Source organism: Carcharodon carcharias, chromosome 15, assembly GCF_017639515.1.
Source record: "Carcharodon carcharias isolate sCarCar2 chromosome 15, sCarCar2.pri, whole genome shotgun sequence".
Lineage (NCBI taxonomy): Eukaryota > Metazoa > Chordata > Chondrichthyes > Lamniformes > Lamnidae > Carcharodon > Carcharodon carcharias.
In genome coordinates this window covers 75,758,142-75,785,695 of record NC_054481.1, presented here as the reverse complement: position 1 = coordinate 75,785,695, position 27,554 = coordinate 75,758,142, and the positions used below count along the sequence as shown (strand labels likewise).

Here is a 27,554-nt window from a genome sequence, read left to right as displayed (position 1 = left end):
TGACCTGCCTTTTACAAATCCATATTGGTTCTGCTTAATTAACCCAAACCACTCCAAATGCCTGTTTTTTTCCCCCTGATTATTGTTCTAAAACCTTACTCACCACTTATGTTAAACAAACTGTCCTGTAGTTATTATGAATACCCTTACACCTTTTCTTGAACAAAAATGTCTGATTTGCCACTTTCCAATCCTCTGGCACCACCCCTGTATCTAATGAAGATTAGAAGATTATAACAAGCCCTTCCCCTATCTCCACACTACTTCCCTTAGCATCCTGGGATGGGAGCCATCCAGACCAGGCAATTAATCCACTCTAAACACAGCCTTTCTAATACATCAATTTTCAACCCGTCCATTAAGTTGACCACCCGACTTCTACCAATATTTTGTCAGCTTCCTCTTCTTTAGTAAAGACCATTGCAAGGTACTCAAAGTATTCTAAAATACTTAAGTTACCTGGACACTTTGTTCCAGGAGGCAGTCACACCCATTAGGTTAAGTGCTTCAGACTTGGTCCATGGTCAGGGTCAGGAGGCTGTGATTGTCAGTGAGGCAGGAATGAGCCAAAATGTAGCAATGGAGAAGGTTCTTGTAGCCTCTGTGGACAAGAACAGGGACTGCAGGGTAGTGAACAAACTGACCACTGCACCATGGTACAGGGGGAGGACGGGGAATAGAAAGGAATTTAGCACAGTATAGTTAGGCTAATAGGTACTGTCCTCTGCAGCCAAGAGTGCGAGTCCCAAAGGCTGTGTTGGCTGCCTGGTGCCAGGGTTAAGGACATCTCCCCTGGACTGGAGAGGAACTTGCAGTGGGAAGGGAAAGATCCAGTTATCATGATTCACGTTGGTACCAACAACATAGGTAGGACTAAGAAAGAGTTTCTGTTAAGGGAGCATGAACGGTTAAGGTCTAAATTAAAAAGCAGAACCACCAAGGTGATAAATAATCTCTGAATTATCATCTGAGCCATGAGCAAATTGGTATAGGATCAATACAATCAGAGAGTCGAATGTGTGGCTCAAAGATTGGTGTGGGAGAAATGAATTTTGACACTGGTACCAGTAGTGGGGAAAGAGAGAGCTGTATAAGTGGGACATCTCTCAATTGATCTGTGCTGGGACCAATGTCCTAGCAATTCTTACAGCTAGGGCTGTAGAGAGGGCATTGAACTAAATAGTTAGGCGCAGGGTTCATGTGAGGGGAGATTTAGAAAGTTAATGAGAGGAAATTATGCAGGGTAGTGACACAGGTAATGATAACCAGTCTGTGGCAGACAGAGCGTACAAACATAAGAATGCACAAGCAATTAGTGTCAGAGTAGGGAAAATAGTAAAAAGACACATTTAAAGGCTCTTTATCTGAATGCATTTGTAAGAAGATGGAGGGTACAAACTTAAGTATGCACCAGCAAATAAGGTCAGAGTAAGCAAAAATGTAAAAAAAAGATTTAAAAGCTCTTTATCTGAACACTCGCAGCAGTCGTAAAAATATGGATGAAATGATAACACGAATAGAAATAAATTGATATGATATGATAGCCATTACATAAATTTGGTTGAAAAGTGGCCAAGGCTGGGAACTAAATAGTCAAGGGAATTGACATTTAGGAAGGGTAGGAAGAAAGGAAAAGGAGGTGGGGTAGCTCTGTTAATAAAGGAAAAAAACAGTATAATAGTGAGAAATGATCTTGTCTCAGAAGATCAAGATGTAGAATCAGCTTAGGTGAAGATAAATAGCAAAGGAAAGAAATAATCCATGAGAAGGATGCACCATCTGTGACTAAATATGACAGTTAAGGACGGAATCAAATTGAAAGAAAAGACATACAATTCTGAGAAATATAGTGATAAGCCAGATGTTCGGAAACATTTTAGAAACCAGCAAAGGATGACGATAAAGAAAGAGGGAGAAATCAGAATATGACCGTGAACTATTCAGAACCATGAAAATGGACAGTGAAAGCTTCTACAAGTAAACAAAAAGGAAAAGAGTAGCTAAAGTGATCATTTAGAAGGTGAGACTGGGGGATTAATAATGGGAAACAAGAGACTTTGAACAATTTTTTATCATCCAAGGAATAGGAGAAAAGCAAGGGGCAAAAGGGAGGGAGGAACTTAAAACAATCACGATAACTATCACCAGGAAAACTAATGAGACTAAAGGCTGACAAGTCCCTTGGACCTGATGGCCTGCAGGAAGTGGCTGCAGAAATAGTGGATGCATTAGTTGTAAAACTCCAAAATTCCCTAGATTCTGAAGGGTCCCAGTGATTGGAAAATCACAAAATTCAATATCGCTATTCAAGAAGGGAGAGAGGCAGAAAACAGGAAACAATAGGCCATATAGCCTAGCATCTGCCATTACAAAAATGCTGCATTCCATTAATAAGGAAGCGTTTGTAGGACATTTAGAAAATCAAAATACAATCAAGCAGGGTCAACATGGTTTTATGAAAGGCAAGTTATATTTGACAAATTTATTAGAGTTTTCTGAGGATTGAACAAGCCAGGGAAATAAAGGAGAATGAGTAGATGTTGCATATTTGGATTTCCAAAATGCATTTGATAAGGTGTCACATAAAAGGCTTGTGCACAGGATAACAAGATTATGGTGTTGGGGCTAATATATTTGCATGCATAGAGGATTGTCCAACTGAAAGGAAACAGAGGATCGGGATAAATGGATCATTTTCAGGTTGGCAACACTGAAACTAATGGAGTGCCACAGGGATCAGTGCTGGGTATCTCAACTATCTGCAATTTATATTCACGACTTAGATGAAGGGACCAACTATATTTTAGCCAAATTTACTGACGAAATAAAGATAGGTAGGAAAGCAAGTTCTGAGGAAGACACAAAGAGTCTGCAGAGGGATATAGGTAGGTTAAATGAGTAGGCAAAAATCTGGTAGATGGAGTATAATGTGGGAAAATGTGAGGTTGTCCACTTTGGTGGGAAGAATGGTGAAGCAAAATATTATTTAAATGGAGAAAGGTTGCAGAATGTTGTGCTACAGAAGGATCTGGGGAACATAAATCAAATAAGATTAGCATGAAATCTGACTTTACAAGTGAATGCTAAACAAGTAATTAGGAAGGTAAATGGAATGTTGGCCTTTATTACAAGGGGGATGGAGTACAAAACCAGGAGAGTCTTGCTACAACTTTACGTAGCATTGCTTACAGTTTTGGTCTCCTTATTTGAAGATTGAAGCAGTTCAGAGGAGGTTCACTTGGCTGATTCCTGGAATGAATGGATTGTCTTATGAAGAAAGGTTGAGCAGACTGAATCTATACTTATTGGAGTTTAGAAGAATGAGAGGTGATCTTATTGAAACACATAAGACTTGTAAAGGGGCTTGACAGAGTGGGGGCTGAAAGCATGTTTCTCCTCTGGGCGAAGCTGGAAATAGGGGGCACAATTTCAAAATAAAGGGCCTCCTATTCAAATCAGGGATGAAGAGAAATTTCTTCTCTCATTGGGTTGTTGATCTTTGGAATTCTCTACCACTGAGCGCAGTACAGGCTGGGTCACTGAATATATTTTTGATCTACAAGGGAGTCAAAGGCTATGGTGGGGGAGAGGGGTGGCAGGAAGGAAAGTTAAGGGAAGGGGGGAGAGGAGGAAGGGGGTGGGGAGGGGAGGGGGCAGAAGGGGGAATGGAGGAGGGGGAGGGGAGGAAGGGGGAGGGGAAGAGCGAAGGGAGAGAGGTGATTGGGGAGGGGGAAGTGGGAGAAGAGAGGGGGAGGGGGGAATGGGGGAACAGAGAGGGAGAAATGGGGGGAAACTGGGGGGAACAGGGAAGGGAAGTGAGGGGAAGGGAGGGAGTGGAGTAGAGAAGGGGCAGGGAGGGAAGGGGTACACAGAGATGGGAGGGAAGGGGTGGGGAGGGAGGGAAGGGGTTTGTTTCCCTTTTCTATCTTTCTCATAGAAATTGGTTCTTGTTCTACTACAGGGAAAGGAGCTAGCTGCTTAGTGAGTATTTGGTAATATCCCTAATATCCTTCTATCCCTAAGGCTTAAATTAGTACACAAATTGCAGGTAAAAAGCTAATAAAATATATAAGGAATTAACATAAATAAGTGATTAATATAATAAAGTAATTATTTAAAACACATTAAAGGTGACAGGATAGGTGATGTGTCAAGGCTGCAGCATGTGGCCGCTCCTGTGGCTAGTGATATAGCTAATATAGCTATAGTGATATAGCTGATTCCCTAGTGCCCTTAACTCATCTGCCTTATTCGCCAGACTCCAACATTAAAATAAATACCATCCACTGCGCATGTGACTCCTACAAAGAACTCTAACAAATTGGTTAAACATGATTTCCCTTTTACAAAACTATACTGACTCTGTCTGATTGTCTTAAACTTTTCTAAGTACCCTTGTATAACACCTTTAATAATAGCTTCTAACTTTTCCCTCTGACAAATGTTAAGATAACTGGCCTGTAGTTTCCTACTTTCTGTCTCCCTCCCTTTTTGAATAAAGGAGTTACATCTGCTATTTTCCAATCCATGTGCAGTGGATGGTATTTTAATGTTGGAGTCTGACGAATAAGGCAGATGAGTTAAGGGCACAAACTAACACGTATGTGTATGATGTCATTGCTGTCACAGAGTCATGGTTGAGAGAGGGGCAGGATTGGCAGCTCAATATTCCAGAATATAGGGTCTTCAGGCCAGACAGGGAAAGAGGTAAAAGAGGAGGTGGGTATCGCAATATTGATCAAGGAATCAATTGCAGCAGTAAGGAGGGATGATATCTTAGAAGGGCCCTCAAATGAAGCCATATGGGTAGAGCTTAAAAACAAAGAAATAGCAATCACATTGCTGGGAGTGTATTTTCAGCCCCCAGGTAGTCAAAGAGAAATAGAAGAGCAGATATGTAGGCAAATTTCAGAGAAGTGTAAAAATAAAAAGGTGCAATAGTGGGGGATTTCAATTTCCCCAACATTAACTGGGTTAGTCATAGCATGATAGGTTTAGAGGGAGCAGAATTCTTCAAATGAATCCAGGAGAGCTTCTTAAGCCAGTACGTAGAAGGTCATACAAGGTCCTGGACTTAATTTTAGGGAATGAAGCCAGGCAATTGGTAGAGGTAGTGGAAAAGCATTTTGCAGATAGTGATCATAACTCCATTAGATTCAAGATTGTTATGGAAAAGGACAAGGGTGGGCCAGAAATCAGAATTCTAAATTGGGGGGAAGGTCAATTTTAATAAGATCAGATATGATTTGGCCAGAGTGGACTGGGAGCAGCTACTTATAGGTAAATCTGCATCAGAACAGTGGGACTCATTCAAGAAGGAAATAGGGAGAGTACAGGGCCAACATATTCCAGTAAAGACAAAGGGTAGGACCAACAAATCCAGGGAACCCTGGATGTCGAGGGATATACAGGATTAGATGATAAGAAAAAGGGAGGCTTATGGCAGATACCGAGAGCTCAAAACAGCAGAAGCCCTCAAGGAGTATAGAATGTGTAGGAGGGGGATCTTAAAAAAGAAATTAGGAGAGCAAAAAGGAGGCATGAAAAATCATTGGCAGGTAAAATAAAGGAAAATCCAAAGTTATTTTACAAGTACATTAAGAGTAAGAGGATAACTAGGGAAAGAATCGGGCCCATTAAGGTCCATAGTGGTAACTTGTGTGTGGAGCCGGAAGACGTAGGTAGGGTTCTAAATGAATACTTTGTGTCGGTGTTCACAAGTGAGAGAGACGATGTGGATATGGAAGTCAGGCAGAAGGACTGTGATATAATTGAAGAAATTAGCATAGAAAGGGAGGAGGTTCTAAGTGGTCTGGCAGGCTTAAAAGTAGTTAAATCTCCAGACCCGGATGAAATGTATCCCAGGCTGTTGAGTGAAGCAAGGAAGGAGATAGCAGGGGCAATGGCAATAATTTTCAATACCTCTCTGGCCACAGGAGAGGTGCCAGAGGACTGCAGGACAGCCAATGTGGTACCATTATTGAAGAAGGGTGGAAGGGATAAACCAGGGTATGACAGGCCAGTCAGTCTAACCTCAGTGGTGGGGAAACTATTAGAAGCAATTCTGAGGGACAGAATTATTCTACATTTGGAGAGGCAGGGATTAATCAAGGACAGTCAGCATGGTTTTGTTAAGGGGAGTCATGTCTGACCAATTTGAATTTTTTGAAGAGGTGACCAGGTGTGCACGAGAGCAATGTAGTCTACTTGGACTACAGCAAGGCTTTTGTTAAGGTCCCACATGGGAGACTGATAACAAAGGTAAGAGCCCATGGGATCCAAGGCAATTTGGCAAATTGGATCCAGAATTGGCTGAGTGGCAGGAAGCAGAGGATAATGGTCGAGGGGTGTTTTTGTGACTGGATGCCTGTATCCAGTGGGGTTCCACAGGGATCAGTGTTGGGTCCCTTGCTGTTTGTGGTATATATAAGGGATTTAGACTTGAATGCAGGAGGGTTGATCAGTAAGTTCACGGACGACATGAAAATCAGTGGACTGGTAAATAGTGAGGATAGCCTTAGATTGTAGAAGGATATAGATGGGCTGGTCAGCTGGGTGGATCAGTGGCAAATGGAATTTAATTCAGATAAGTGTGAGGTGACGCACTTGGGCAGGACAAACAAGGCATGGGAATACACGATGAATGGTAGGACCCTGGGAAGTACCGAGGATCCGAGGGACCTTGGAGTGCTTCTCCACCTGTCCCTTAAGATAACGGGACAGATAGATAAGGTGGTTAAGAAGGCATATGAGATACTTGCCTTTATTAGCCGAGGCATAGAATAAAAGAGCAGGGAGATTTTGCTGGAACTGTATAAAACGCTGGTTAGGCCACAGCTAGAGTATTGCATGCATTTCTGGAATAGGATAGGATATGATTGCACTAGAGTGAAGAAGAGATTTATCAGGATGTTGCCTGGGCTGGAGAGTTTTAGTTATGAGGAGAGATTGGATAGACTGGGGTTATTTTCCCTGGAGCAAAGGAGATTGGGGGGGGAACATGATTGAGGTGTACAAAATTATGAGGGGCATAGATAGGGTAGACAGGTAGGAACTTTTCCCCTTGGTGGAGGGATCGGGGGCACAGATTTAAGGTAAGGGGCAGGAGGCTTACAGGGGATGTGAGGAAGGATTTTTTCACCCAGAGTGTGGTGGGAATCGGAACTCACTGCCTGAAAGGATGGTAGAGGCAGATACCCTCATAGCATTTAAGAAGGATTTGGATGTGCACTTGTGATGCCATAGCATACAAGGCAATAGGCCTAGTGCTGGAAAATGGGATTAGAATAGTTAAGTACTTGTTTGACCGGCGCAGACTTGATGGGCCGAAGGGCCTTTATCTGTGCTGTAGACCTCTATGACCCGTAAATGCCCTCTGAAAATAAAAGCTCATGGTGTAGGGGGTAATATATAGGCAAGGATAGAAGAGTGAATGGCTAACAGGATGCAGAGAACAGGCATAGATGGGTATTTTTCTGGTTGGCGGGTGCGACGAATGGTGTGCCACAGGGATCAGTGCTGGAGGCCTCAACTTTTTACACTTTATATAAATGATCTGGATGAAGGGACCAAAGGAATGGTTGCTAAATTTGCCGACGACACAAAGTAGGAAAGTAAATTGTGAAGAGGACGTAAGGGGTTACAAAGTGACATAGATGGATTAAGTGAGTGGGCAAAGATCTAGCAAACGGAGTATAATGTGGGCAAGTGTGAAATCATTCATTTTGGCAGAACGAATAAAAATAAGCTTATTATCTAAATGGTGAGAGATTGCAGAGCTCTGAGATTTAGAAGGATTTGGGTGTCCTAGTGAATGAATCATAAAAGGTTAGTGTGCAGGTACAGCAGGCAATTAGGAAAGCTAACAGAATGTTATAATTTATTGAGGGGAATTGATTACAAATGTAGGGAGTTTATGCTTCCGTTGTACAGGGCATTGGTGAGACCACATCTGGAGTAGTGTGTACAGTACTGGTCTCCTTTTTTAAAGAAAGATGTAAATGCATTAGAAGCAGTTCAGAGAAGGTTTACTAGACTAATAGCAGGAATGGGCAGATTGTCTTATGAGGAAAGGCTGAACAGGTTAGGCTTGTATCCACTGAAATTTAAAAGCGTAAGAGGCAACTTAATTGAAACCTTTAAGATCCTGAGGTGTCTTGACAGGGTGGATGTGGAGAGGTTGTTTCATCTTGTGGGAGAATCTAGAACTAGGGGTCACTGATTAAAAATAAGGGGTCGTTTATTTAAGACAGAGATGAGGATAATTTTTTTCTCTCAGAGGGTTATGAGTCTTTGGAACTCTCTTCCTCAAAATGTGGTGGATGTAAAGTCTGAATATTTTTAAGGCAGAGCTGGATAGATTCTTGATTAACATGGGGGTGACAGGTTATTGGAGGTAGGCAGGAAATTGGGGTTGAAGTTACATTCAGATCAGCCATGGTCTTATCGAATGGATGAACAGGCTCAAGGGGCCGAGTGGCCTACTCCTGCTCCTAATTCATATGTATGTTCGTTTGCAGTTAAAGCTAATGGAATGCTGGTCTTTATCTCAAGGGGGTTGGATTATAAAGTGGTGGAAGTTTTGAAAACTTCACTTGCATAAAATTTTGATATAATGACACTGGGACTTAAAGGGTTAAATTATGAAGATAGATTACATAAACATGGCTCATATTCCCTTGAGTTTAGGAAATTGAGGTGCCATATGATCGGTGTGTTTAAACTTTAAAAGGATTTGATAGCGTAGATGTGAAAAATCTTATTTCCTCTCATGGGAGGAATCAAAGAAGAATGGGAGAATAATCTTAAAATCAGGGCTATGCCATTCAGGGGCAAAATCCGGAAGCACTTTCTTGTACAAAGGATGATATAAATTTGCAACTTTGTCTCCCAAAAGATTATTCTGCTGGGTCACTTGGATGTTTCAAGACTAAGATAATAGATTTTTATTAGACAAATGTAAGGGATATGGAGCAAAGGAGTGCAGATCAACTATAATCTAACTGTATGGTGGAGCAGGCCAGAGAGGCTGAACGGCTTACGTTCCTACGGTTTCAGATTCCTCCTGTCTTAAAGTGTGAAAGCTGCTGTATGCCAACTTTAGGAAATCAGGACCCATTGGAAACTAACCTGTTGATTATCATATCCCACAGCAGGAAGGGATAGTGAGAAACGAACCTGCCAACTTTTAACCACTGAATGTGAGTCATGTGTGCTGTAATGTTTATACATGGTTATAAACTTTATAGTGATCTGAATATTTACGATTCTACTTTCATTAGGTTTTGTGCCAAATGTTTTTGCATAATAATAAAATGAATCATGCACTTACCAGAAAATAATTTTTGTGACACATCTTTAACTCTTCTGATCTTAGCACTTCACCAAGTGCATCATACAAATCATCTAAAGGCTCGGTGCTTGTCATTTCATGCTGCAGTGAGAAGAAACACTTTATTCCAGTAGATGTGATTTTTGCAGAAAAATCAGGTGAATAATATCCTACATCTACCATATGCAGGTAGTAGAGGGAGGGACACGGCCAACCATGACGCACATCGTAAATATGTTCACAGAGGCAGCTGAATGGATAATGGATCGGTTACAAAGTCACAAACTGAATTATGGTCACCTCATAAAAAGATATAAATATCTGGAAAGACTCAGCAGGTCTGGCAGCATCTGTGGAGAGGAACACAGTTAAAGTTTCGAGTCCGTATGACTCTTCAACAGAACTAAGTAAAAATAGAAAAGAGGTGAAATATAAGCTGGTTTAAGGGGGCGGAGGTGGGACAGGTAGAGCTGTATAGAGCCAGCGATAGTTGGAGATTGCCAAAAGATGTCATAGACAAAAGGACAAAGAGGTGTATTATCTAAGGAATGTGCTAATTAACGGTAGAAATAATTAAGGGTAGGATAAGCAAGGTACAGATAGCCCTAGTGGGGCTGGGGTGGGGTGAAGCGAAGGGATCGAAATAGGCTAAAAGGTAGAGATAAAACAATGGATGGAAATACATTTAAAAATAATGGAAATAGGTGGGAAAAGAAAAATCGAAATAAATTATTGGAATAAAAAGGGGGATCGGAAAGGTGGTGGGGATGGAGGAGAGAGTTCATGATCTAAAATTGTTGAACTCAATATGCAGTCCGGAAGGCTGTAAAGTGCCTAGTCGGAAGATGCGGTGCTGTTCCTCCAGTTTGCGTTGAGCTTCACTGGAACAATGCAGCAAGCCAAGAACAGACATGTGGGCATGAGAGCAAGGTGGAGTGCTGAAATGGCAAGCGACAGGGAGGTCTGGGTCATGCTTGCGGACAGACCGAAGGTATTCCACAACGCTCAGTGCCATGCACCGCCATATGAACACACTCGACCTCTCCCTCCAGCAGCACTGCCGCACCCTATTTCTGAGCTGCGCATGCCCCCAGTTTCATTTTATTCTTCGTCTCATCCAACACCTCAACAAGAAACTTTGTCTCTTTCTTTCAAGTGCAAAGGAACGCAAGCTCCAACAACTCATCAACACCAACACCCATCTAGGACCCTCCACCCCTGCCTGTCCCTCTGTCCCCATCCCATCTTCCAATCCCAGCCCCGGCCGTGTATGCAACATACCCCTGACCTTAATAAAAACAAAAAAACTGCGGATGCTGGAAATCCAAAACAAAAACAGAATTACCTGGAAAAACTCAGCAGGTCTGGCAGCATCGGCGGAGAAGAAAAGAGTTGACGTCTCGAGTCCTCATGACCCTTCGACAGAACTTGCGTTCGAGTCCAAGAAAGAGTTGAAATATAAGCTGGTTTAAGGTGTGTGTGTGGGGGGCGGAGAGATAGAGAGACAAAGAGGTGGAGGGGGGGGGTGTGGTTGTAGGGACAAACAAGCAGTGATAGAAGCAGATCATCAAAAGATGTCAACGACAATAGTACAATAGAACACATAGGTGTTAAAATTAAAGTTGGTGATATTATCTAAACGAATGTGCTAATTAAGAATGGATGGTAGGGCACTCAAGGTATAGCTCTAGTGGGGGTTTTTTTTTATATAATGGAAATAGGTGGGAAAAGGAAAATCTTTATAATTTATTGGAAAAAAAAGGGAAGGGGGAAACAGAAAGGGGGTGGGGATGGGGGAGGGAGCTCAAGACCTAAAGTTGTTGAATTCAATATTCAGTCCGGAAGGCTGTAAAGTCCCTAGTCGGAAGATGAGGTGTTGTTCCTCCAGTTTGCGTTGGGCTTCACTGGAACAATGCAGCAAGCCAAGGACAGACACGTGGGCAAGAGAGCAGGGTGGAGTGTTGAAATGGCAAGCGACAGGGAGGTTTGGGTCATTCTTGCGGACAGACCGCAGGTGTTCTGCAAAGCGGTCACCCAGTTTACGTTTGGTCTCTACAATGTAGAGGAGACCACATTGGGAGCAACGAATGCAGTAGACTAAGTTGGGGGAAATGCAAGTGAAATGCTGCTTCACTTGAAAGGAGTGTTTGGGTCCTTGGACGATGAGGAGAGAGGAAGTGAAGGGGCAGGTGTTGCATCTTTTGCGTGGGCATGGGGTGGTGCCATAGGAGGGGGTTGAGGAGTAGGGGGTGATGGAGGAGTGGACCAGGGTGTCCCGGAGGGAGCGATCCCTACGGAATGCCGATAAGGGGGGTGAAGGGAAGATGTGTTTGGTGGTGGCATCATGCTGGAGTTGGCGGAAATGGCGGAGGATGATCCTTTGAATGCGGAGGCTGGTGGGGTGATAAGTGAGGACAAGGGGGACCCTATCATGTTTCTGGGAGGGAGGAGAAGGCGTGAGGGCGGATGCGCGGGAGATGGGCCGGACACGGTTGAGGGCCCTGTCAACGACCGTGGGTGGAAAACCTCGGTTAAGGAAGAAGGAGGACATGTCAGAGGAACTGTTTTTGAATGTAGCATCATCGGAACAGATGCGACGGAGGCGAAGGAACTGAGAGAATGGGATGGAGTCCTTACAGGAAGCGGGGTGTGAGGAGCTGTAGTCGAGATAGCTGTGGGAGTCGGTGGGTTTGTAATGGATATTGGTGGACAGTCTATCACCAGAGATTGAGACAGAGAGGTCAAGGAAGGGAAGGGAAGTGTCAGAGATGGACCACGTGAAAATGATGGAGGGGTGGAGATTGGAAGCAAAATTAATAAATTTTTCCAAGTCCTGACGAGAGCATGAAGCGGCACCGAAGTAATCATCGATGTACCGGAGAAAGAGTTGTGGAAGGGGGCCGGAGTAGGACTGCAACAAGGAATGTTCCACATACCCCATAAAGAGACAGGCATAGCTGGGGCCCATGCTGGTACCCATAGCCACACCTTTTATTTGGAGGAAGTGAGAGGAGTTGAAGGAGAAATTGTTCAGTGTGAGAACAAGTTCAGCCAGACGGAGGAGAGCAGTGGTGGATGGGGATTTTTCGGGCCTCTGTTCGAGGAAGAAGCTAAGGGCCCTCAGACCATCCTGGTGGGGGATGGAGGTATAGAGGGATTGGACGTCCATGGTGAAGAGGAAGCGGTTGGGGCCAGGGAACTGGAAATTGTTGATGTGATGTAAGGTGTCAGAGGAATCACGGATGTAAGTGGGAAGGGACTGGACAAGGGGAGAGAGAAGGGAGTCAAGATAACGAGAAATGAGTTCTGTGGGGCAGGAACAAGCTGAGACGATCGGTCTACCGGGGCAGTTCTGTTTGTGGATTTTGGGTAGGAGATAGAAGCGGGCCGTCCGAGGTTGGGAGACTATCAGGTTGGAAGCTGTGGGAGGGAGATCCCCAGAGGAGATGAGGTCAGTGACAGTCCTGGAAACAATGGCTTGATGTTCAGTGGTGGGGTCATGGTCCAGGGAGAGGTAGGAGGAAGTGTCTGCGAGTTGACGCTCAGCCTCCGCGAGGTAGAGGTCAGTGCGCCAGACAACAACAGCACCACCCTTGTCAGCGGGTTTGATGACAATGTCAGGGTTGGACCTGAGATAATGGAGTGCAGTAAGTTCAGAGAGAGACAGGTTAGAATGGGTGAGAGCAGCAGAGAAATTGAGACGACTAATGTCGCGCCGACAGTTCTCAATGAAAAGATCAAGAGAAGGTAAGAATCCAGAGGGAGGGGTCCAGGTGGAGGGAGAATATTGGAGATGGGTAAAAGGATCCGTTGAACTGGGAGAGGACTCCTGCCCAAAGAAGTGAGCCCGGAGACGAAGACGGCAGAAGAAGAGTTCAGCATCATGCCGAGCCCGAAAATCATTGAGGTGAGGGCGTAAGGGTATGAAACTAAGTCCTTTGCTGAGCACTGAACGTTCAGCATCGGAGAGGGGAAGGTCAGGGGGTATAGTGAATACACGGCTGGGGTTGGGATTGGAAGAAAGGGTGGGGACGGAGGAACAGGCAGGGGTGGAGGGTCCTAGATGGGTGTTGGTGTCAATGAGTTGTTGCAGCTTGCGTTCCTTAGCACTTGAGAGAAAGAGAAAAAGTTTCTTGTTGAGGCGTCGGATGAGCCAAAGGATAAAATGAAACTGGGGGCACGCGCAGCTTTAAAAAAGGGTACGGCGGTGCTGCTGGAGGGAGAGGTCGAGTGTGTTCATATGGCGGCGCATGGCACTGAGTGTGGATTTCAGAATGTGACGGGAACAGCAGTCCGAGAAACGTTTTATGTCCCGGAGATACCTGTAATCCTGGGTGGGTTCGAAACATGAGGGGTGGAATTTCAGTTGAAATCCACGTGGGGTAAGTCGGAGACGGAGACAGTCACTGAGAAAGGAGATATGGCTGTGAAAGCGGGTTTTAGTAAACACCTTGTCAAACACTAGGAGGGAAATGGAAAGCAAGGAAGGTGAGCAAGACAACAGAGAGATACGGAAATCTTGTCGCAGAGAGGAACAGAACTTCTTCAAGGAGGTAGGCATTTCTTGAAGAGCAGTGGCAGTCAATTAAACACAGAGATAAAAACAAAAAAACTGCGGATGCTGGAAATCCAAAACAAAAACAGAATTACCTGGAAAAACTCAGCAGGTCTGGCAGCATCGGCGGAGAAGAAAAGAGTTGACGTTTCGAGTCCTCATGACCCTTCGACAGAACTTGCGTTCGAGTCCAAGAAACAGTTGAAATATAAGCTGGTTTAAGGTGTGTGTGTGGGGGGCGGAGAGATAGAGAGACAAAGAGGTGGAGGGGGGGGCGGTGTGGTTGTAGGGACAAACAAGCAGTGATAGAAGCAGATCATCAAAAGATGTCAACGACAATAGTACAATAGAACACATAGGTGTTAAAATTAAAGTTGGTGATATTATCTAAACGAACGTGCTAATTAAGAATGGATGGTAGGGCACTCAAGGTATAGCTCTAGTGGGGGTTTTTTTTTATGTAATGGAAATAGGTGGGAAAAGGAAAATCTTTATAATTTATTGGAAAAAAAAAGGGAAGGGGGAAACAGAAAGGGGGTGGGGATGGGGGAGGGAGCTTACGACCTAAAGTTGTTGAATTCAATATTCAGTCCGGAAGGCTGTAAAGTCCCTAGTCGGAAGATGAGGTGTTGTTGTTGGAGAAAGAGTTGTGGACGTTGTGGCCCGAACAATCCCCATCCACCACTACTCTCCTCCGTCTGGCTGAACTTGTTCTCACACTGAACAATTTCTCCTTCAACTCCTCTCACTTCCTCCAAATAAAAGGTGTGGCTATGGGTACCCGCATGGGCCCCAGCTATGCCTGTCTCTTTATGGGGTATGTGGAACATTCCTTGTTGCAGTCCTACTCCGGCCCCCTTCCACAACTCTTTCTCCGGTACATCGATGATTACTTCGGTGCCGCTTCATGCTCTCGTCAGGACTTGGAAAAATTTATTAATTTTGCTTCCAATCTCCACCCCTCCATCATTTTCACGTGGTCCATCTCTGACACTTCCCTTCCCTTCCTTGACCTCTCTGTCTCAATCTCTGGTGATAGACTGTCCACCAATATCCATTACAAACCTAACGACTCCCATAGCTAACTCAACTACAGCTCCTCACACCCCGCTTCCTGTAAGGACTCCATCCCATTCTCTCAGTTCTTTCGCCTCCGTCGCATCTGTTCTGATGATGCTACATTCAAAAACAGTTCCTCTGACATGTCCTCCTTCTTCCTTAACCGAGGTTTTCCACCCACGGTCGTTGACAGGGCCCTCAACCGTGTCCGGCCCATCTCCCGCGCATCCGCCCTCACGCCTTCTCCTCCCTCCCAGAAACATGATAGGGTCCCCCTTGTCCTCACTTATCACCCCACCAGCCTCCGCATTCAAAGGATCATCCTCCGCCATTTCCGCCAACTCCAGCATGATGCCACCACCAAACACATCTTCCCTTCACCCCCCTTATCGGCATTCCGTAGGGATCGCTCCCTCCGGGACACCCTGGTCCACTCCTCCATCACCCCCTACTCCTCAACCCCCTCCTATGGCACCACCCCATGCCCACGCAAAAGATGCAACACCTGCCCCTTCACTTCCTCTCTCCTCACCGTCCAAGGACCCAAACACTCCTTTCAAGTGAAGCAGCATTTCACTTGCATTTCCCCCAACTTAGTCTACTGCATTCGTTGCTCCCATTGTGGTCTCCTCTACATTGGAGAGACCAAACGTAAACTGGGCGACCGCTTTGCAGAACACCTGCGGTCTGTCCGCAAGAATGACCCAAACCTCCCTGTCGCTTGCCATTTCAACACTCCACCCTGCTCTCTTGCCCACATGTCTGTCCTTGGCTTGCTGCATTGTTCCAGTGAAGCCCAACGCAAACTGGAGGAACAACACCTCATCTTCCGACTAGGGACTTTACAGCCTTCCGGACTGAATATTGAATTCAACAACTTTAGGTCTTGAGCTCCCTCCCCCATCCCCACCCCCTTTCTGTTTCCCCCTTCCCTTTTTTTTCCAATAAATTATAAAGATTTTCCTTTTCCCACCTATTTCCATTATATAAAAAAAAAACCCCACTAGAGCTATACCTTGAGTGCCCTACCATCCATTCTTAATTAGCACATTCGTTTAGATAATATCACCAACTTTAATTTTAACACCTATGTGTTCTATTGTACTATTGTCGTTGACATCTTTTGATGATCTGCTTCTATCACTGCTTGTTTGTCCCTACAACCACACCCCCCCCCTCCACCTCTTTGTCTCTCTATCTCTCCGCCCCCCACACACACACCTTAAACCAGCTTATATTTCAACTCTTTCTTGGACTCGAACGCAAGTTCTGTCGAAGGGTCATGAGGACTCGAAACGTCAACTCTTTTCTTCTCCGCCGATGCTGCCAGACCTGCTGAGTTTTTCCAGGTAATTCTGTTTTTGTTTTATACCCCTGACCTTCCTCTCTCCCATGCTGAACGTACAGCAAAGGACTTAGTTTCATACCCTTGCGCCCTCATCTCAATGAATTTCAGGCTCAGCATGATGCTGAACTCTTCTTCTGCAGCCTCGCCTCCTGGCTCACTTCTTTGGACAGGAGTCCTCTCCCCATTCAATGGATCCTTTTACCCGCCTCTGATATTCTCCCTCCACCTGGACGCCTCCCTCTGGATTCTTACCTTCTTTTGATCTTTTCATTGAGAACTGTCGGCGTGACATTAGTCGTCTCAATTTCTTTGCTCCTCTCACCCATTCTAACCTGTCTCTCTCTGAACTTGCTGCACTCCGTTCTCTCAGGTCCAACCCTGACATTGTCATCAAACCTGCTGACAAGGGTGATGCTGTTGTTGTCTGGCGCACTGACCTCTACCTCGCAGAGGCTGAGTGTCAACTCGCAAACACTTCCTCCTACCTCCCCCTGGACCATGACCAACAAGCCATTGTTTCTAGGACTGTTACTGACTTCATCTCCTCTGGAGATCTTCCTTCCACAGCTTCCAACCTCATAGTCTCCCAACCTCGGATGGCCCACTTCTGCCTCCTACCCAAAATCTACAAACAGAACTGTCCCGGTAGACCGATCGTGTCAGCCTGTTCCTGCCCCACGGAACTCATTTCTTGCTATCTTGACTCCATTCTCTCTCCCCTTGTCCAGTCCCTTCCCACCTACATTGGTGATTCCTCTGACACCCTACATCACATCAACAATTTCCAGTTTCCTGGCCCCAACCGCTTCCTCTTCATCATGGACGTCCAATCACTCTACATCTCCATCCCCCACCTGGATGGTCTGATGGCTCTCCGCGTCTTCCTCGAACGGAGGCCCGGACAATCCCCATCCACCACTATTCTCCTCCGTCTGGCTGAACCTGTTCTCAGACTGAACAATTTCTCCTTAAACTCCTCTCACTTCCTCCAAATAAAAGGTGTGGCTATGGGTACCTGCATGGGCCCCATTTATGCCTGTCTCTTTATGGGGTATGTGGAACATTCCTTGTTCCAGTCCTACTCCGACCCCCTCCCACAACTCTTTCTCTGGTACATCAATGATTGCTTCGGTGCTGCTCCATGCTCTCGTCAGGACCTGGAAAAATTTATTAATTTTGCTTCCAATTTCCACCCCTCCATCATTTTCACATGGTCCATCTCTGACACTTCCCTTCCCTTCCTTGACCTCTCTGTCTCAATTTCCAATATTCATTACAAACCTACCGACTCCCATAGCTACCTCAACTACAGCTCCTCACACCCCGCTTCCTGTAAGGACTCCATCCCATTCTCTCAGTTCTTTCGCCTCCATCGCATCTGTTCTGATGATGCCACTTTCAAAAACAGTTCCTCTGACATGTCTTCATTCTTCCTTAACTGGGGTTTTCCACCCACAGTGGTTGACAGGGCCCTCAACCGTGACCAGCCCATCTCCTGCACATCCACCCTCACACCTTCTTCTCCCTGCCAGAACAATGTTAGGGTCCCCCTTGTCCTCACCTATCAGCCCACCAGCCTCTGCATTCAAAGGATCATCCTCCGCCATTTCCGCCAACTCCAGCATGATGCCACCACCAAACACATCTTCCCTTCACCCCCCCCGGCAGCATTCCACAGGGATCGTTCCCTCCAGGACACCCTGGTCCACTCCTCCATCACCCCCTACACCTCAACCCCCTCCCACGGCACCTTCCCATGCAACCACAGAAGGTGCAACACCTGCCCCTTTCCTTCCCCTCTCCTCACTGTTCAAGGGCCCAAACACTCCTTTCAAATGAAGCAGCATTTCACTTGCACTTCCCACAATTTAGTCTACTGCATTCGTTGCTCCTAATGCGGTTTCCTCCACATTGGAGAGACCAAACGCAGACTGGGTGACCGCTTTACAGAACACCTTCGGTCTGTCCGCAAGCATGATCCAGACCTCCCTGTTGCTTGCCATTTCAACACTCCACCCTGCTCTCATGCCCACATGTCCGTCCTTGGCCTGCTGCATTGTTCCAGTAAAGCTCAAAGCAAACTGGAGGAACAGCATCTCTTCTTCTGACTAGGTACTTTACAGCCTTCCAGACTGCATATTGAATTCAACAATTTCAGATCATGAACTCTCTCCTCCATTCCCAACCCCTTTCCAATCCCCCCCCTTTTTTCCAATAATTTATATAGATTTTTCTATTCCCACCTATTTCCATTATTTTTAAATGTATTTCCATCCATTGTTTTATCTCTACCTTTTAGCCTATTTCGAACCCTTCACCCCACCCCAGCTCCACTAGGGCTATCTGTACTTTGCTTATCCTGCTTTCTACCCTTAATTAGCACATTCCTTAGATAATATCACTACCTTCAACACCTCTTTGTCCTTTTGTCTATGACATCTTTTGGCTATCTCCACCTATCACTGGCCCTCTATCCAGCTCTACCTGTCCCACCCAGCCCCCCTCTTAAACCAGCTTATATTTCACCTCTTTTCTATTTTTACTTAGTTCTGTTGAAAAGTCATATGGACTCGAAATGTTAACTGTGTTCCTCTCCACAGATGCTGCCAGACCTGCTGAGTTTTTCCAGGTATTTTTATTTTTGTTTTGGATTTCCAACATCTGCAGTTTTTTGCTTTCATCATAAAAAGATATCTTGTGGCTGCCCCTGACATTCCTCTTTCAGGCACTTCCTCAATGACCATCCTTCCATCATAAGATCTGAAGTGGGGATGTTCAATGATGATTGCATGGTTTCTCAGTACCATTCCTCAAATACTGAAGCAGTCTATTTCTGCAGTTAGCAAGATCTGGACAATATCTAGGCTTGGGCAGATAAGTAGCAAGTAACACTCATGCCACACAATGACCATCTCCAAAAATATTTCTCCTTGAGATTCAATGGTATTACCATTGCCAAATCTCCCACTGTCAACATCCTGGGGGTTAACATTGGCCAGAAACTGAACTGGACCAGCCACATAAATACTACGGCTACAGAGCTGATAAAAAGCTGTGAATTCCGAGGCAAGTAACTCAACTCCTGACTCCCAAAGCCTGTCCACCATCTACAAGGCACGAGTGGAATGACAGCTGGTGGAATTAAATTCAATTAATAAAATCTGGAATTGAAAGCTAGTCTCAGAAATGGTGACCATGAAACTATCATCGACTGTTGTAAAAACCCACCTGATTTAGGAAAGGCAATTTGCCATCCTTATCTGGTGTGGCCTACATGTGACTCCAGATCGACAGCAATGTGATTGACTCTTAACTGTCCTCTGAAATGGTCTAGCAATTCATTCAGCTCAAGGGCAATTAAGGATGGGTACCAAATGCTGGCCTTGCCAGTGACCCCAACATCCCATGAAAGAGTAAAAAAGTCAGGAGCGTGATGGAATACTTCCCACTTGCCTGGATGAGTCTAGCTCCAACAACATTCCAGAGGCTTGATACCACCCAGAACAAAGCAGGCTGCTTGATTTGCACTCTCTCCACCAACGGTGCTCAGTGGCACCAGTATGTATCACCCACTAGATGCACCATATCAATGCGCCAAGCCTCCTTCAACAGCACCATCTAAAACTGCATTCTTTACCACCTAGAAGAACAAGGGCAGCAGACCCTGCAAGTCATACACCATTCTACCTTGGAAATATATTATTGTCCCTTCACTGTTACTGTGTCAAAATCTTAGAACTCTCCCCAATAGTACTGAGGGTTTACCTGTTATTAGTATCTAGTAGGTCCTGTTGATGGATCTTATATACCCAGTAGTTTAAGGTAACAAGGTGAACAGATGTTGGGTAGTGATTAATTAATTTAACTCAGATGTGTATATAAAGAGTCAGCCAGCACTGGGTGTCCGCTGTTAAGAGTGGAGAAGTAAGTCCTGTGACAAGCAATAAACAGTCTTCACCAAAGCACCCTAATCTCAGTGTCTTCTTTCACAACCAGGCTTGGGAACTCCACTGACACCCATACCACATAGACTGTTGTGGTTCAAACTTTTGTAACTCTTTCGAGTACAAACCCGTTTCCATCTGTTTCAGATGAAGTTACATGTTTCATAGTTTACCACTGTAAGATTTGAACTCTTGATACTCTTTTGAGTAAACCTGTTTCCATCTGTTTCAGATGAAGTTACATTGTTTCATAGTTTGCCATTGTGAGATTTGAACTCTTGATAGTTTTGCCATTGTGAGATTTGAACTCTTGATACTCTTTTGAGTAAACCTGTTTCCATCTGTTTCAGATGAAGTTACATTGTTTCATAGTTTGCCATTGTGAGATTTGAACTCTTGATCTTGGGGTTACAAACCCAGTACCATAACCACTTGGCTATTTAGGCCAAGCCCAAAATGTAGCTCTTTCGAGTACAAACCCGTTTCCATCTGTTTCAGATGAAGTTACATTGTTTCATAGTTTGCCATTGTGAGATTTGAACTCTTGATACTCTTTTGAGTAAACCTGTTTCCATCTGTTTCAGATGAAGTTACATTGTTTCATAGTTTGCCATTGTGAGATTTGAACTCTTGATCTTGGGGTTACAATCCCAGTACCATAACCACAAGGCGGTGGCTCATCGCCGCCTTGTTAAGGGTAATTAGGTATGGACAATAAAGGCTGACCTAGCCAGCAACACCTGCATCTCATGAACAAATTTTTAAAAAATTAAAAACACATGTCCTCCCTTTGAAATTTGATTATTTTTTAATTCAATTATTATTACCCTGCACAAGCAATTATTCAAACATCAAAAGGAGTGAAATAGGAAAAATGTACCTTTTTAATCAGCTCAGCTAGAAAAAGTCTTCTGTACTTCACTGAAGGAGGATATTTATTGCAAAGAGGATGAAGAACTGTCTAACAGAATAATTAAGAAATGCAGATAAGTTATTGCTCTTACAAACTAATTATACCATAATTTTTCTGAGAAAATATGTAATTCAAGAATCATGTGACCAGTTTAAATATTCTGTTCCTCCATTTGGCAATCTGGGGCCAACAATGTACCCAAGTGTTGGGTACATAAATCTTGAATTTCTCCATATTTTCATCAGGAGACAACATGGCTGGGGTGCAAATCATTTACAGGCCAAACAGACTATGAAATTTTGAGGGAAATACAACAACCCATGACAGCCTGTCTTTGACATTCTTACCAGATCAACTGATCTTGGAAGAACTGAAGGCATTACAATCATTATTACTGTAGAAAGCCACTTAACACTTTATTTGGAAATAACAACTGGCACTTTTCTGGCCTACCCTTCTTTATATTATGGAGGAACAGAAGGAAGAAAACCAGGGACAGGAGGCCTGAAAAGCTAAGCCCCATAGGTGTAGACATCATCCTACCACTACCAGAGAGCCTTTGGCCTTTCAGATGTCAGAAAATCTGACTGTGCAATTTACAAAAGAGACCGTTATTTGCCTTGCTTGAAGATGATTTAAAGCCTGTGTACAGCTTTAATTGACCATGGCCCTACTTCTACAATTCTGGTTCCTTTCAGACAGCCATAGCAGATCTGTGCCAGGTTAGTCGAGTAACACTGAGGACCTGCATTCAGCAAGTGATTGATGCCTTGTTCCAGGTGACTTGGAGGTACAGTAGAGTTGGAATGCCTACAGTGAGGCAAAGGCAGAGCGTGCTGAGCTTTCAAAGAATACTGGGAATGATTCACAGAACTCAAGCTGAACTGAGAGCCACCCGTCACAACCTGCAAAGCTACATGAACAGAAAAGTTTTCAACTTTCTCAGCATGCTGGCGGTCTCTGCACATAGTTATCACAAGCATGCTCAGAATGAGAGGCCTAGTGAAAGAGTGGATACCCTACTTCTGTGACCGATGACATCCTTTCACATCTCACAGAATGAAGTCAAGGAGGCATTCATCACAGAGCAAAGCACAGCGCTCAGATGTAAAAGTTACATGTTTCATAAGTTCAAACACAAATTGTCACAAATAAATATAAATGTTATACTTAAAAATGTAATGGATTTTTCATCAATAGACCTAGAAATATATAAATTACAAGGGTCATATTGCAACTCTTCAATAATTTTAAGTATTCACCATCAATAAACAACCACAAAACAAACCATTGGAAATCAGAGTCCAATGTAAACTTTGCAAATGTTGCAAGAAATTGTAATCTCTTTAAAAAATTTAGAGAAAACACTTAAGTCTTTGAAATTAGAAATTTATAATCAGCAGTAATAACCATGAGAGATGACTGCGGCCATGTTCTAGTTAACAGGCAGGTTTCCCCTTCATGACAAAGGAGACAGAGGAGGTACTGGAGACAGGGTCCGAAATTCATTCTACTCCCTCAAGATGCTCCGTTTGGTCCAACTGCTACTATGTGTTAACCCCAGGAAATTCATGGAGTACGATACCATAACAAGGAGTTGCAAGACTATGCTGACTTTCGTACTCCTGAACCAGGGCTATTCCGGCTTGCACCCCAGTACAGAGATCCAGAGTTGCCTCATGCAGTCTGCCATGTACAAGTAGAGGAACAGCATGCACTTAGACCATGCCTCCTGTGATCTTGAGTAAGGGCTGCGCAAGGAGACAGGCAACTACGCTGGGTGAGACAGAGACTGAATGAGTAGCCAATTACGTTCACATGGTAAGTTCTAGTAAGTCCTTTTCAGGTTTGAACTATAGATTAAGAATCAAGATCTGACATAGTACTAACCTTCAAGTAAGCTATGTTAGCTTGTTTGGTGACTGAGGGAGTTTGGTAAAGAGGGAAGATGACTCTTTCATTTTCCACCTTTCCTGAGCCTCCAGTAGCTGGCTCTCACTTTGCTACAAGGGAAGCCCATAAAGCAGCAGGAGTTCAGAGAGAGAGAGCCCATAAAGCAGCAGGAGTTTGGAGACAGCCAGCCCATAAAGCAACAGGAGCTCGAAGAGAGAGCCCATGATGCAGGGGGAGGGTGAACAACCAGAGGTCGTGGTCCACATTGGGACCAATGACATAAGTTGGAAAAGGGATGAGGTCCTGAAAGCAGATTTCAGGGAGTTAGGAAGGGAATTAAAAAGCAGGACCTCAAGAGCAGTAATCTCAGGATTACCCCCAGAGCCATGTGCTAGTGAGCATAGGAATAGAAAGATTGAGCAGCTCAACACGTGGCTGGAGAAATGGAATAGGAAAGAGGACTTTAGATTTCTGAGGCATTGGAGCCAGTTCTGGGACAGGTGGGACCTGTACAAGGAGGATGGGTTATGCCTTAACAGGACTGGTACTAATGTCCTCATGATGAGGTTTGCTGGTGCTGTTGGGGAGAATTTAAACTAAATTGGCAGGGGGATGTGAACCTGAGGGGAAATTCAGAGTGGAGAGAAAAACTGGTACTGGGATGTAGAGAAGTTCTAACTGATAAGGAGGATATATCAGAGAACAGTATCAGGGTAAATAAAACACTTGGAGAGTTTGACAGAATTAAAATAGGTAATAGTAAGTCATCAGGTGGGGTCAGAGTAAAGGGGAAAGTAAAAAAGCCTAAATCAGGGTTAATGTGCATATACGTGGATGCATGGAGTGTGGTTAATAAGGTCGGTGAACTCCAGGCACAGGTTGACAAATGGAATTATGATATTGCGATAACAGAGACCTGGCTCAAAGAAGGACAGGACTGGACGTTAAATATTCATTGGTGCAAGGTGTTTCGGAGAGACAGGAAAGGAACAAAAGGGTGGGTGGGGTTGGAGTAGCAGTATTGATTAAAGATGGCATTACAGTACTGCAGAGAGAGGATGTTCCAGAGGGGTCAATGACAGAATTGCTCTGGCTAGAGGTAAGGGATGAAAAAGGTGCAACAACATTGATCAGTTTAGTATATAGACCACCAACTAGTTGCAGAGATATAGAGAAATGAATTTACAAAGAAATTACAGAGGCACAAGAATTATAAATAACTATACTGGGGGACTTCAATTATTCAAATATAGACTGGGATAGGAATAGTGCAAAGAGACAAGAGGAGCGTGAGTTCCTGGAATGTGTTCAAGATAATTTTCTGCAGCAGTATGTTTCTAGTTCAATGAGAGGGCAGGCCCTGTTAGACCTGGTTCTGGGGAATAAGTTACTCAAGTGGATCAAATATCAGTGGGACAGCATTTAGAGGACGGTGACCATTGTATCATAAGATTTAGGTTGGTCAGAGAAAAGGACAAGGGACAATCCAGAGCAGGGAAAATTAACTGGGGGAAAGCCAACTTTCATGGGATGAAAATGCATGAGTCAAGCGAGTTGGAATCAAATGTTGGCAGAAAAGACAGTGGCTGAACAATGGACTTTCAAATAAAAAGCATTGTAGGCACTGTTAAGGTAAATTCTCTTGAAGTGGAAAGATAAATAAATCCAGAGCACCTTGGATGACGAGAGAAATGAAGGTGAAGATGAAGAGGAAGAAATGCATGTTCTGACAGATATTAGGTAGAGAATACAATGGAGAATCAGGCAGAATACAGAAGGATCAGAGGGGGAGTGAAAAAACTAATAAGAAAAGCATGGATAGATAGGGCATGAAAAGAGGCTGGCAGCGAACATAAAAAGGAATCCCAAGGTCATCTATAAGCATATAAAAATTAAAAGGGTGGTAAAAGAAAGGGTATGGTCAATTACGGTCAAAAAAAGGGGACTTGCACGTGGAGGCAAGAGAAATAGCGGAGGTATTAGATGAGCACTTTGCATCTGTCTTTACAAAGGAAGAAGATGCTACCCAAACCAAGGTAAGAGAGGAGGTAACTGGTACACTAGAAGAATTTACAATTGAGAAAAAGGTATTAGAAAGGCTATCTTTACTTAAAATAGATAAGGTACCAGGACCAGATGAGATGCATCCAAGGGTAGTGAGGAAAGGTAATAGTAAGAAGGTCTTGCTGTCAATTGTACCGGGTTTCAGTGAGGTCACACCTTATACTGTTGGTCTCTTTTTTTAATTCATTCATGGAATGTGGGTGTCACTGGCTAGGCCAGCAATTATTGCCCATCCCTAATTGCCCTCACCAGGTGGTGAACTGCCTTCCTGAACCACTGCAGTCCATGTGGTGTAGGTACACCCACAGTGCTGTTAGGAAGGGGATTCCAGGATTTTGACCCAGCTCCAGTGAAGGAACAGCGATATATTTCCAAGTCAGGATGGTGAGCGGCTTGGAAGGAACTTCCAGGTGGTGGTGTTCCTGACTTGTGCCTTGTAGATGGTGGGCAGGCTTTGGGGAAGTCAGGAGGTGAGTTACTCACCGCAGGATTCCTAGCCTCTGGCCTGCTCTTGTAGCCATGGTATTTTATATGGCTAGTCCTGTTCATTTCCTGGTCAATGGTAATCCCCAGGATGTTGATTGTGGGGGAATTCAGTGTTGGTGCCATTGAACATCAAGGGGTGATGGTTGGATTCTCTCTTGTTGGAAATGGTCTATGCTTGGCAAATGTGCAGCACGCATCTTACTTGCCACTTGTCAGCCCAAGCCCGGATATTGTCCAGGTCTTGCTGCATTGAAACATAGACTGCTTCAGTATCTGAGGAGTCTTGAATGGTGTTGAACATTCTGCAGTCATCAGCGAACTTCCCCACTTCTGACCTTATGATGGAAGGGAGGTCATTGACAAAGCAGCTGAAAATAGTTGAGCCTCGGACACTACCCTGAGGAACTCCTGCAGTGATGTCCTGGAACTGAGGTGGTTGACTTCCAACAACCACAACCAGCTTCTTTTGTGCTAGTTATGACTCCAATCCTGATTCCCATTGACTCGTTTTGCTAGGACTCAATGATGCCACACTTGGTCAAATGCTGCCTTGATGTCAAGGGCAGTCACTCTAACCTCACCTTAAAGAAAAATGATCTTTCCTGAGTTTAGAAGAATGAGAGGGGTGATCTAACTAAAACTTATAAAATGTTTCAAGGGCTTGACAGGGTAGAAGTCTCAGAACAAGGGTTCTGTCATATAGGGCTGAGGTGAGGGGAAATTTCTTCACTCAGAGTTTGAGATTCTTTGGAATACTATGCACCAGAGTGGTCGGACAGCATGGTTGGCAACGGAGTGTGCACTAACTGCATTAAAGTTTGAAATCAGAGTTCAGTGCAGTCAGGCTCATTATGGCACAGAAGGAAGCCATTGCCTATTGGGTCTATGCTTTAGTGCTTAGTGACCTAGCTCACATCAAGTCCGGTTTCCCTATCACTCCTGTGCTCACCAACCTACACTGGCTCCCGGTCTAGCAATGCCATGAATTGAAAATTCTCATCCATGTTTACAAATTCCTCCATGGCCTCACCCCTCATTTTCTCTGTAATTTCCTCCAGCTTCACAACCCGAGTTATCTGCACATTTAATTTTGCCCTTTTGAATAACCCAGGTTTTAATCACTACACCATTAGTGGCTGTGCCTTCAGCTGCTACACCCTAAACTCAAATCTCTCTCTAAAATTCAGCCCCTCTACCTCACTTTCCTCCTATAAGACATTCCTAAAACCTACCCAAGTTTTTGATCATCTGATCTTAATATTTCTTTTGTGGTTTGGTGTCAAATAACAATTTTGCCTGTCTGCTTTACAATGTTAAAGGTACTGCAAAAATACAAGGTGTTGCATGAATTACTGTGCAGAAAAAGTAAAATATAAAACTAAAAGTAGATAAAAATAAAAATAATGCAGACTGAGCTATGGCAAAGCAGGTTTATGTCTGCTCTGCTGTACTTGGGAATTTATGAGCAAAATTATCCTGAGCAAACATATCTGTGGCAAGTATCACCACCTTGAATCTCTCCAGTTCAGTTATTGAGCTGGAGCGTGGGTTAGAAACACTCCTGCAAATACGAGAGCAAGAATAGCATTTGGACAGATGGCTCCAGACTTTGGGGAGCCTAGGGAATGGAGGGGAGAAAAGGATTTACAGAAACTGATCCTATTCATCAGGTACAATGCACTTGTTACCTGTGAGGATAAGAATGAGGACCATGGCAGCTTAGAACAAGAGGCTGCCCAAAGAAGTGGGGAGGATGAGGAGGAGGGGAAGCATAATTTATTTGTAGAGTACTCGATAATGAAGGGAATGAAACCCTTTGTAAGCAGGACCAGGAGACCCACGTGGTATGTTGCCTGCCTGCTGCCAGAGTGAGAAACATTTTGAACCAGCTTGAAATTATATTGTAGAGTGAAGGAGAGGATCCAATCATTATAATCCATGTTGAGGAAAAGAATATAGGG

General features: G+C 44.3%; 1 protein-coding gene across 2 annotated transcripts in view; it reads right to left on the bottom strand.

The window, feature by feature from the left end:
* The window catches only part of eef2kmt (eukaryotic elongation factor 2 lysine methyltransferase), a 55,561-nt gene that overhangs the window by 12,576 nt on the left and 15,431 nt on the right, over nt 1-27,554 (bottom strand). For both annotated transcript variants that reach the window (XM_041205955.1, XM_041205954.1), the window contains exons 3-4: nt 21,118-21,198; nt 9,332-9,433 (exon numbers count right to left, since the gene is read on the bottom strand). In XM_041205955.1, coding sequence (XP_041061889.1) covers nt 9,332-9,433; nt 21,118-21,198 — 183 coding nt within the window. The remainder of the gene's footprint in view (nt 1-9,331; nt 9,434-21,117; nt 21,199-27,554) is intronic.